General features: G+C 33.2%; 1 protein-coding gene across 1 annotated transcript in view; it reads right to left on the bottom strand.

Annotated features, from left to right (window-relative positions):
* Positions 1 to 6,958: 6,958 nt before the first annotated feature.
* LOC134704834 (neurogenic locus notch homolog protein 2-like) overlaps positions 6,959 to 13,313 on the bottom strand; it is a 32,465-nt gene continuing 26,110 nt past the window's right edge. The window contains exons 2-4 of the mRNA XM_063563616.1: positions 9,817 to 12,972; positions 8,466 to 8,610; positions 6,959 to 7,106 (exon numbers count right to left, since the gene is read on the bottom strand). Coding sequence (XP_063419686.1) covers positions 6,959 to 7,106; positions 8,466 to 8,610; positions 9,817 to 12,972 — 3,449 coding nt within the window. The remainder of the gene's footprint in view (positions 7,107 to 8,465; positions 8,611 to 9,816; positions 12,973 to 13,313) is intronic.

Raw genomic sequence — 13,313 nt, 5'->3', positions numbered from 1 at the left:
ATTAGAAGAAATAGATATATGGTTTTTATCTAAAGGTATAAGTATTTCATTCACCAAAAATAATTTTTTGTTTGGTGATGTCTCACATGTATACAAGGGTGAAATTTCAAACCTGATTTTTCTGTGTCTTAAACAATATATTTATAATACAAGATATTTCCAGAAAGTTTTATCAATTCATGCTGTGAAGAAAGTACTAAAAGATCTATATAATTTAGAGAAGTGTATAGCAGTAAGAAATAACAAACTTGAGAGTTTTAATAAATTGTGGATTCAATTTACTCATTTGTTCGATTGTAATTAAAGTCCTATTATAATTCATATGTGAAAAACATGATAGAATGTCAATTTTTGAATTATAAAAAAAAGTTACATCAAAAATATTCATCAGAACATTATATTTATTTTTATTTTATTTTTTCTCTGTATTAATTTTTTCTTTTTTTCTTATTTTAAATTTTGATTAATTTATCTTACTTTTCCTCAAGTTTTCCATTCTTAAAAAAAACCTGTAAAAACTTGAATATCTGTATGTTTGTTAAAATTATTATTTTAATATGATAAATACATGTATTTGTAGTCCTTATTTTTGAACTTTTATTATGTTATTTTTTTTTATTGCAAATGAAAAATGTGGTATTATACTGTAACTACAGCTGATATATTTTGTTGTAAAATGAACTAACAAATACTAACACATATATATTTACATGATCTATTGCTAACATTAACGAGGCCGGGATAAGGTACCGGTATTCGATGTTTTCATTACTAACAAATGTACAGATTTCAATAAAAAATGAAAATTAAAAAAAAAATAATAGGTATATGGAAGCCATCCATAGCACATGTGACACCAGGAAAACCTTTGTGCTGGAAAATGAAAACTGTTGACAGTTTCTTAGACTTTTAATCTGTAAGGCTGTATTAGAACAAAATATTATAAATTTCTCTCAGTGTATGTTGGAAAGAGGTATATCAAATTAATATTGTAAGCTGTTTCACTAGATCTATATACAGTCACTTTCATAATGTTCCACTTATTTCAAACATTTAATATAAGGGATAAATTAACGACTACTCTGTTGAATGTGATCTGCTCATTCTGAAATGTTGTTTAAAGTCACCATCTGATGGAATACAATCGAAGTACATGTTCACCATAGTATCTCATTCTAGCTATCTTTCTGGCTATCTTTCTTCATTTCTATACAACAGCCAACATAAATGTGACCTGACATGTCCTTCGTAAAAAATGGTGATTAATTTGCCTTTACCATATATCTGCCCTCTCATCCTCTCTCTGTACTATCCAATCTATCATCATATAAGAAGATCATCCGTATAAAAAAGAAGTTGTGGTATGATTGCCAATGAGACAACTCTTCACAAGAAACCATGCAAATGAAACAGAAATTAACAGCTATGGTCACCATACGGCCATCGACAATGAACAAAACCCATACCGCTTGCATAATCAGCTATAAAAGGCCCCAAATTCACAAATGTAAAATATTTCAAACCAGAAAACTGACGACATTAATGTACAAAAAAAAAATTAAAACAACAAAACATGTTAAGTAATGAAACCATGATGTTCACCGAAATTAAGGAAACCATGTTGTAGTTTCAAACTTCTGTTTCTAAACCCTTAACTGGTTTTCTAAACCCTTAACCCAAACTCAAACTAGTTTGATTTGCAATAAATTCGCTCCTAAATGTATGAAACTGGTCAGACGGTTTGGAACTATTGTCTGAAACATGAATGTTTGAAATCTGTCTGGAACCTGAATGTTTGAAACGGGTCAGACGGTTTGGAACTATTGTCTGAAACTTAAATGTTTGGAACTAGTCAGACGGTTTGGAACTAATGTATGGAAACTATTCCAACTGTTGTTAACTTTCGACGTATGATACTTTATTAAAATATATTTATAAAACTGTTGAAACAGGGTAGAACTAAGGTATGATGGTTTAACAGCAAACACTCACTGCAATAGTGAGAGATGTTGAACGCAAAACCTTAGCACTAACCCTGTTTATAAATACAACTTCTACGGAACCAAAACTATCTATTTCTTCTCAGCAGGTTTCAAACACTCCACTTTGTTTGACTTATCCTGCTACTCGTCTTTAACAATTTAAAACTGTCTTAACTTTCTTAGTCTTCTTCCATCAACGTCTCCGATTAGAATGACAATTTACACAACAAATGGAAGTTTTTAACGACCTTGACTGGCTATACAGCCCTTGCACGGTCGGCTACAATTTACACTGAATAGCTACCCACTATTTATACTTCTAACGCGAACCTCGAAGAGAGCACCCTAGCAACAATTGTACAGGTAAAGCGTCTGATAGCAACCAAGGATAAAGAGGTGATTCTAGATACAGTTTTCAACGACAAAAAGATGATATGGAAAACTAATAAAGATATCAGAAAATATATAACTGTAGAACTATTTTATATTCTTAAACAGTAAATTCGTAACATAAGTTTCAAGTTAATTGGACCCCAACTAAAAGGATATTAAAAATCGAATAAGCAACGAATTAGGAATAAGGAATAAGTAACGAATAAGGAATAAGTAACGAATAGGTAACGAATAAGGAATAAGGAATAAGTAACGAATAAGTAACGAATAAGGAATAAGTGACCAACTTGACGTTCATCCAAAAATACCATGACCAAAAACTTTAATCTGAAGCGAGACAGACGGACTGACAAACAGACGGATGAACTTACGAACCAATAAACGGATCAACAGATCGAAAAATAATTCCGAACATCACAGGCGGCAACCCTGTTGAAATAGAACAAAAGAATCGAAGCTCTTTGTTAGAGAAGGCGAACTCACTTGAATGTTATTATGATCATTTTAAAATCAGGGTAAATACCTGACCTATGGTTGGTTGGTATTATATGTCCAACTAATAAAGGAAAAGGTGACATTGCCGACCCTGATAACTATAGGGGTATTACTATTCTGAGTTGTTATGGTAACCTGTTTACAACTGTACTGAATAACAGATTAAATTGTTACTTAGATAATATGAATGTTCTCTGCGAAGAACAGGCAGGTTTTATGAAAAATTATGGTACTTATGATCACATAGCAAATTTTTACTAAAATACCTGACGACAATCTTTTAAGTTGGATCTTAAACATGCATATCTTCGAAAAAATTTCATTTTATGAGTGTGATAATTTGGTCCTCAATACTCTTAACTTCGTACTTTATTTGGCATTTTAAACTTTTTTGGATTCGCGCGTCATTGATGAGTCTTTTTTTTAGACGAAACGCGCGTCTGGCGTACACACTAAATTAGTTCTGGTATCTATGCTGAGTTTATTTATATAATGAAGGTGTATAATCTTCAAACACTGAAATGTTTGATTGTGCACTTCCACGAAATATTTAATTAAGAATGTTAAAAATGTTTACGAATTTTCAAAAGTTTCACCTGACAATCGATTCAGACAATAGGTTAAGTTGACTGAGGTAGACAAGTACATTCTGATGCTCATTAGCTTAGTAGATACCTTTGTCTTTTAAAATACAACTTGCATATACGGACCGTAATGGTGCTATGTGGATTATATATTGGTTTTCAAAAGCCAAGTTGGCAGCGCGTCTATAGAATGTACATTTGAATTTTCCCTTGACCTTTTTGTCGCTTATTTTGCATTTCTTCTAAAACACGTTATTAAGTATCAAAGAAACACAAAAAAAGTCATACAGAGAAAGCATTAGCATATATTAAAGGCACAAATAAAATATCATAGAACAATTATAACACAATGGCGGGATGTTTAAGCACAGAATCACGTCATATGTATCAAAGAAACACAAAAAGTCACACTGACAAACCACATGATCTTATATGAAAGATAATAAAAAAAAATGTAGTCTAAGAACAATAACGAGATGCATAAGTACAGACCCATGTCAAAAAGATTTTTACTTAAAACAGATCAAACCGTAAAATAAATATAAACAAAGGCACATAAAAGAACATATAAAAAGTAAAATTACAAAAATACTGAACTCAGAGGAAAATTTCATCTGAAAGTCCATAACCACATGGCAATATCAAATGACAAAACGCATCTAACACGAATGGACAAGAACTGTTATATTCCTGACTTGCTACAGGCGTTTTCAAATGTAGAAAATAGTGGATTAAACCTGGTTTTAAAGCGCTAAACCTCTCACTTTGACAACAGTCTCATCAAATTCCGTGCATGAACTAAAAAGATATAATAAATAAAATAGTCAAAATATGGGCATAGCAGTCATCATCGTGTAACAATTTTTTAAGGAACAATTTAACAGAACACAAAAATATCTATTTACAAACACATTCATTGAGTCGCGTGTCTGAAGTCAGAAAATGTTATACGTCGCACATATTTGTTGTTAAATTTATATACAAACAATTTCAAAATTTTACATGGGCAATATTAGCATACAGGGTTAAAAAATCAAAAGTATGTTATAATTAATTCCAGAAATAGACCGAGATTTAAAATAATCCAAAATAGTTCATTCCACTACGCGATTGAATAATTTTGACGTGTAACACGTAATTAAGATGATAAACATCGTCAGTATGCAATATATTTATCTCATTCTTGAAAACATTTAAAACAAAATTTTATGACTGCAGCGCGGTAATTGGACAAAGTCCAAGAACTACTTTCAAAATTCAGAAAGTAGAGTCTGTATTCAGGATAAAAAAAATCTTCCCAAGTAACCACGCTTTGGATAAACGGTCTCTTTGAGTTGTGAATACAAGCGTGTTTGGTGTAGATAGAAATACTGTGTCCCCTGGGGCTCAGGTGACGAGGGCTACATAAAACTTACCCATAAAATGTCAACCTAAAAAACGATAGTTACTCTTTTAAAAATATCCATGATGGGCACACCTTGAAATTTAGATGTGAAGAATGCTTTTGTTGCTGTTTTCCGAAGATACTTTTGTGGATTGTTCTTGTTTGAAGGTTTGTGTCATGAATTGCATGTCTTCTGTTTTCTTTTAAATAATTGTTTTTTTTTTTTGTTTAGTCTTTCCGGCAACATATATATGTTATATATACTTTTTCAAACTTTCAAACTATTCTAAAAGTGGTAGAAAATAGATAACCTACAACTAATAAGTGATTGTTGACAAATATTATCATATGACGTCTGATATATTAGAAGGTTGTGATTGTCCTTATTTAACATAACAAAACATTCTCCAGGGATATGAGAAACTTTTACAGTATGTTCCTCATCTTTGTACTCAATTTGGCGTTATTACTTTTTTGATTCGTTAGCAAGTGACGAGTCGTATGTCTTAGCTGAAACGCTCATCTGTCGTAGCCAGTTGTACGCTTGGTATACCTGATTAGTTTTTGTTCCAGTGGTTGCTACTGTCAGTGTTAACATGTAGTTGACTTAATCCATTTATCAGTTGAATGCCATAAAAAAAAATCAACTTTTTTTCTTTTTTCTTCAGATGATATTTCTTGATCATGAAGTACCTCTACCCAAGGATTATAACACCACACGAAAATTACTGGTGCCTACAAAAAAGTAAAATCACAAAAATACTGAACTCAGAGGAAAATCTACTCGTAAAGTCCATAATCACATGGCAAAATCTAAAGACAAAACACATCAAAAACGAATGGACAAGAACTGTCATATTCCTGACTTGATTTTTCAAATGTAAAAATTGTGGATTAATCCGGGTTCTAAAGCGCTAAACCTCTCACTTTGAAGACAGTCTCATCAAATTCCGTTATGTGAAAGTATGTAAAAATTAACTTCAGAAATAGACCGAGATATAAAATAGTCCAAAAGTAATATAGAATTTACAAGAATCCACAAATAGTTCATTCCACTACGCGATTGAATAATTTTGACGTTTATGGTTCAACATATTTTCTAATTCATAATAGAAATATATCATAATTAAATATGATAGAACAATATCATACTGACGGGATCTTTTAAAGTACAGAGTCACGTTATAAGAACATAAGAAACACAAAAAGTTGCATATACAAAACACACCAGCAAAAAATGAAAGATAATACAAACACATTGACGGGATGTTTAAGTACCGAGCCACATCAAATGGATATCACATAAAACAATCCAACAGTAAAAGTAATATTAACAATAGAACAAAGACAATGAAAGAACAATATAACATGTTGTTAAGATGATAAACACCATCAGTACGCAGAATCAAGACCATTATGTATTATTTGTGAAGTTGATACGGAATATTTATCAACAAGGTCTTGGTACCTTCCAATGAACTTTTTTTCGAAAAAGGACGAGACGTTCTTTGACATATCCCTGGTTCATCAACTTTCTACTCAGACACTGATGACGTTTTTAAAGTCTGAGTAGGAGCTGCAAGCTCTTGAATTTATTTTGTCTGAAAAACTTTAACGTTAGACTGTCATGATATAAACTGCATAAAAAAACTAAATACACATATCAATAAAAGTATGGGAAAATGTATTAAAACAAAATAAAATAAAATACTGTCGTTTGATCTTGATTAAATATGTGTCCGAATCAAGGCTTTTATAAAACACATGAAGGTTGACAAAGTTATATTAAAATCTTAAAGCTTGGATTGTATTTAAATATTTTCTAATAAAAAGTCCAAAGTAAAATTCAGACAAATGTAGCCGCATTTTCTAAATATTGCTCTGGATACTGTCTTTGATGATGACAAGGTTTATGTCAAAATTTATATAATAACATAAATGCAATGGCAAAATCAAAAGCTCAAAAACATGTAAATCACTAATTGCATAAACTCATACTTAAGAAGAGATACATGCTAATGCAATAAAGATTCATTCAATACATTCAACTAAGAATTATAGATTTATTAGTATGCGTGAATCAACTCCCGAAGAAAAACCGATTTTTGATTAATTATATTTTAGTTATCGATATAATTTAAACCATTCAAACATGTATTTGTGGTCGGATGTGTCAAAGCCAGTCGCAGGTGCTCGTTGAAATCATTAGCCGACAAGCTATATCCTTTACATGAAGAGGTAAATGAGTAACTAGCACTGTTGTTCTCCCTGTAATTAAAAAAAAAACACTTATTGGCATCAACCTGTCTGTGTTATTTTATTTGGATAAAAACTGATATTTCAATACAGTAAAAGTAATACTACGTAGTAGATATTGTAAAATCGCTATATTTTTACACTTTGTTCTTATGTTGAGCGGACATGGAAAATATTTAAATTATTTCAAGTTTACACCAGGCTGTAACTAGCGAACAATAAGCCGGCGAACAAAAAGGCGATATATCGAGAAAACTTTTCTACAATTAATAGATTATAATTTTCACAACTCCTTTGGAAAAGAACATAACAACTTTTTGATAATCACTTTGATAAAAAAAAAAAAAAAAACATCGAAGATAATATGGAAGGTGTCATACACCTACACATAATCCGTTGATATATGCAGATTTACTGTGGTACTGAATATTAGCCTTAAATAATATGTGACTTGTTTTATCAATGATCATCAATGGATGAAATAAAAACCATTTTAAAACTCCTTCGTAAGAAGGTTATTTTTATCAGTTGGCTTAAAGGCGCGTGTTCGCGGTTCAACTTTGGATTTCAACAAAAACGTTTTAATATATGTATCTTTATTCTTCATGAACCAGAGAAACTCTTAAAGCAGGGGTTTGGATTTACTAAAAAAAATCAATAATGTAAATATCGACATGACCTTTTTATATAAGTTATGATTATTTTCGATTTAGGGTTTGTTGTCTTGTTGTGCATACCTTGTATCTCGTGTTGTTACTTTTCATTAAAAACTTTCTGGTTGGTATTTGTTTAATTATTGTAGCGATGGCACTTTAATTTTGCCTAGACTTCAGTTTTCCAAGTTGTCTCTTGTGTACTATATAATTGTCTGTCTGTTTTTTTTCTTTTTTAGCCATGGCGTTGACAGTTTATTTCGATCTATGAGCTTGACTGTTCCCTTTGGTATCTATCGTCCCTCTTTTATAAATGCAACTTCTGTAAGTCCATTATATAATAAGCTCTCGTACTTGGAAGGTTTATTTGCCATTATGTGTAGTTTAGTTTAGGAAGTAATGGGATCCTGCACACTTTTTTTTTAAATTGTAACAATGACACACTGAGAACGCAATTCCTCTGATGCCATTTGGCAAAAAGCTCTTGTGCTTGGTAAAATTGTTCGCCATCGTTATTTGTTTTCCATATAATATTTCGTTTTACTTGATCTAACTATTGTTACCAAACTGCGATGCAATGTGAATCCGGATGATTCGTTTTATCGTAAAACACGTGGAATTTCGTTTTATCGTAAAACACAAGGAATTTGTAATAAATGACTGTCATCGTCCTGTTAATTTTATTCCGAATGGGTTCAGCAACTTCTAAAAGTCCTACCTTTCTACCTCAAGGGATAATGACTGTACCATTGCTACACCATTTCTGCATGTGTACCATTGAATGAGACACTTTACAGATGATAAAACAGAATTTATCTTGTGTTCAATCACAGCAAGTTGTGATATTCTGATCGAAACTGGTTCTAAAAATAAACGAACATGTAATTTAAAGTAGTACTCATTATATTCCACACAAAAAAATTGTCCCTCTGATCCAAAGACATATGATAGTCATTACAGTCGTCAAAACAATGAAAAATCATTTAGCACTTAAGGAATAACAGTACTGTAGTTGAAGAGTTGCCACCGTCAATTGTAGATTTGACGGTCGCAAATGCAGTTTTACTGGCGACGCGTAGCGGAGACAGTAAAACGGAGATTTGCGACCGTCAAATCAAAATTGACGGTGGCAACTCTTCAACTACAGTACTGTTATTCCGATTCTAATGCATTACAAAAAGAAAAAATACGATAAAACTTGAAAAAATGTCTAAATTTGTCAAATAAAAAAAATTCCGCGAAACTTCATGAATGATTTTGGCACAAAGACTTCATGGCTAAACGTGACGTCATACAAATGAAAACTTACAAACTGGAGGTTATTATGTTACCTGTACGCTTCAAATTCGGATAAAATTACATTAAGACGGCAAATTCGAGGTAGGAGTTGTTTTATTTTTGATTATATAGTAGTAATCGAACATTTGTTGATTCATCAATTCAAAATGGCGGGTCTCTCCTTAGTTACGCCTGGTCAACTGTGGATTTGACGGCAACTTTTAGCCAATGAAAAAAATTGTTACATCCAAATTGCATTAGAATTATTTACAACTCCTCGTCAAATCAAATTGATTGAAGTTGTAGTTTAAGTTACATATAGTACATACATTGTTCATGTACTAAGTAACTTTTCTAGAATAACTTTACGGGTACGGTTTCACAATACTGTAATCGACATATTTTGAACGAAAAGTACAACCGATTATATTAGAATAACATATTCAGTTGTTAATCAATATATGTAGTTAGTTTTCGTAATTTTATTGAAATTTCGTGCCATTTGTGAAGTGTAATTCATAAAACTTTATTATAGATATATTTTGCCTTTGTGTTGATTATTCTAAGTATTGTATATGTTTAATAATATGTTGTTAAACTTGTTAAGCATTACGCGACACTTTAATAAAATAATTTATTAATATATTATACCTTTCCATAAATTATCCGTTACACATTTATTGCACTATATGTGCATAAAAAGCCGTGTACTACGGAAAACATTGATTTTTTATTTAACAAAAAGGAGTTGGTTAAACGTCAACCTTTAAACAATTGTAAAAAAACATTACCTGCTTTATTTCTAAACAATTGTACATCTGCAGATCGCTTAGTTTTCCACTGACATCTATATCCTCCTAACTGGTTTTGACAGTTTGAACCGCTTGGGCATGTGCTCCACATACACTCATCAATATCATGTTCACACTGACGACCAACCCAGCCGCCAGTACAATGACAGTAGTATCCATACTGAATGTTGACGCATGTGCTGTTGTGATGACACGGTGAGGATGCGCACCAGTCTATTTCCGTTTCGCATGTTTTTCCTTTATATCCCCTGTCACAAATACATGTAAAGTTAGCATTTCCGTTGATACACGAACCACTATTTTTACACGGGCTACTATAACAAAAATCGAACGTTTCACATGTCTGTCCAGTGAAAGTGTTGTTACATACACATGTGAATTGAGAATGTCCGTTTAAACATATACCGGAATTGATACATGGATCGGCATGACAATAGTTGTAAACAGAGCAGTTTTTGTCTTCCCATTCCTCTGTACATATGCACGTGTAATCAAAGTTATGATTTAAACACGTTCCATTATTGATACATGGAGAATCATAACAGAAATCCTCGTACTGACAATGATCTCCTCTCCATTCAGGTCTACACTGACAAGAATAACCTAGATTATGCTCCATACACGTTCCTTTATTTTGACAAGGTGAACTATTACAGGGGTGAAAGTGGCACTTGTAACCATCAGCCTCGTTTGTACAGTTTTCTAACGGGTTACACGGTCTATTAAAACAAAAATCGTGTTTCTCGCAATATTCACCAATCCGTCCAGGTACACAATGACATATCGGCCCAGAAGATGTATCAATACATGATCCACTATTTGTACAATTCATTGTCGTACAATTCATACAATCGTAACCACTGATAGTGTTTACACACTTGTAAGTGAAATTACATGGATTATAACTGCACTCATCAGTATCAACAGAACAGTCATCGCCCTCCCAGAAGTCCGTGCAATCACAACGATACGATCCGTTAGTATTAACGCATGTTCCATTGTTACTACATGGAGACAACAGACATTCGTTGTTATCTGTTTGGCATCTTTCTCCTATCCATCCTTGTTTACATGTACATGTATATCCAGGAAGTGAATCAAAGCATGTACCATTGTTAAAACATGGGCTACTGCGACAGGAGTCAACCCTTTCTTCACAATGTCTCCCAGTCCAATCATCTGTGCAGTTACACGAGTAATTCCCCTGTAAATTTACACAGAGTCCACTATTTTCACACGGATGAAATATACACTCATCTTCGTCTTCATCACAATGTATACCTTTCCAATTTGAAAGACATTGACAAATATATTCATCTCCATTTATAACACAAGTAGCATTATTACGACAAGGAGATGTGTCACATGGATCTACACGTCGGTCACATTTATTTCCTGACCATCCATCTTCACAAATACAGGAGAAGTTACCATCGCTATTGTTACATTGTCCATGTATTCCACATGGGACATACTGACATTCATCTATGTCTATTTCACAGATGGAACCTTTCCATCCCGGTTCACAATAGCATTTGAAAGATCCGTTGATATTATTACAAATACCTTTATTTTGACAAGGGGAAGAATCGCATTCATTTACGTCAGTCTCACATCTATTTCCTGCCCAGCCGTCATGACAAGCACACACAAATCCTCCTGGAATATTTATACAGCGACCATTGTTCTGACAGATTTCTGTTATAATTGTATCATTTAAACTGATACCAAATTTACATTCGTCTTTATCTTGTTCACATTTTGGACCAGTCCATTCCTTAGGACAAGAGCAGATAAGATTTTCATTATGATAAAAAACACGACCTCCGTTTTTACAAGGATTCAATACTGTACGTCCTACGGTGTCATCGGGTAGCTCACAAACAGATCCTTTCCACCCAACTGGACAGTAACATAAAAAGCTGTTAGAATTTCCAAAACAAATTCCCGAATTGTTGCATGGGATATTAAAACACGGATCTCGTACTTCACATCCGCCCCCAATCCATCCTGTACTACAGGTACATACAGGTGTATTACTCCTGACTTGACATTTCCCATGACCATGGCAGGTATGAGTTTGACATTTTGATTCTATCAGACATGTTGTACCACTCCAACCATCAGAACAATGACACGTAAACCCATGCCTTGAGTTAATACATTTTCCCGAATTTTTACACGGATTATTAGTACAATGATCTACAGTAATACATGTTGTCCCTATCCACCCCTTAGTACAATTACAAAAGAAAGTGTTTCCATGATTTGTACAAGTCCCTTGATGTTGACATGGATGACTAGAACAATGATCTTCTGTATCACATGTATTACCACGCCACCCGTTATTACAGGTACACACAGGTCTACTATTCTTGACTTGACATCTCCCATGACCATGGCAAGTTTCAGTATGACATTTTGTTTCTGTTAGACATGTTGTACCACTCCAACCATAAGAACACGTGCATATGTACGTAGGTCCTTTATTTAAGCATGTGCCTCTATTTCTGCATGGAGAACTAAAACAATAATTCCACAGCTCACAATTATTTCCGGTATATGCATTTCTACATTTACACGAATAAGAGTTTCCTGTATTGGCACAAGATCCGTAATGCTGACAAGGATTTCGCGAACAGAAATTTTGACTGCTACAATTCTTCCCAATCCAGCCTTTTGTACATACACATGAGTATGCATTAGCTCCATTTGTGCATGTACTATAATGCTGACAGGGAGAACTGGAACAGTAATTTCTAGTACTACAATTTTTACCGGTCCATTCAGAAGGACACGAACACTGATAAGTGTTTCCTTGATTGTTACACCGACTTCCATGATGACATGGATTAGAGGAACAGTAGTCCTGAACATCACATTTTGTACCCGTCCAGCCGTTGTTGCATGAACAAGAAAATGAATTCTGTCCATTTGTTCCTGATAAACATGTAGCACCATGTTTGCAGGGATGACTTTCACATGTCTCAGTGATATCACATTGTTTCCCGTAAGTTCCAAGCGGACAGGTACAGTGGTAACTTCCAATTGTGTTAGTACAGTTTCCAGAATTACATATATCTGCCTTAATCTTGCACTCGTTTAAGTCAGTTATACACAAATGGTTGGTCCATCCTAGAAGAAAAAAATAGTTGTGGAATATATGTCAAGTAAAATTCGTAGTTGTCCAAATTTGTTATTTCAAAGTTGACCTTGGTGTGCACTTTTTTTTCATAAAAACGAGTGTTGCTAGGACAAAAAAAATATATACGTAATTATCTTGCGCGTTAAAAATTATAAATCATTGAATTTTTATGCTGGGCCCTTAAAAAATATGTATACTAGTGCAGTGATAATGGACGTCATCCTGAACTCCGAATTATCAAGGATTTGTATAGTTGTGTATATCCTTGGAATTATACGCAAGAAACTAAAATTAACAAGTGAAACTGCGAGCTACTGCTCACTGATGATAC

Source organism: Mytilus trossulus, chromosome 2, assembly GCF_036588685.1.
Source record: "Mytilus trossulus isolate FHL-02 chromosome 2, PNRI_Mtr1.1.1.hap1, whole genome shotgun sequence".
Classification (NCBI taxonomy): Eukaryota; Metazoa; Mollusca; class Bivalvia; order Mytilida; family Mytilidae; genus Mytilus; species Mytilus trossulus.
The sequence above is the reverse complement of the archived record's forward strand: the minus strand, read 5'-3'. Positions and strand labels throughout refer to the sequence as shown.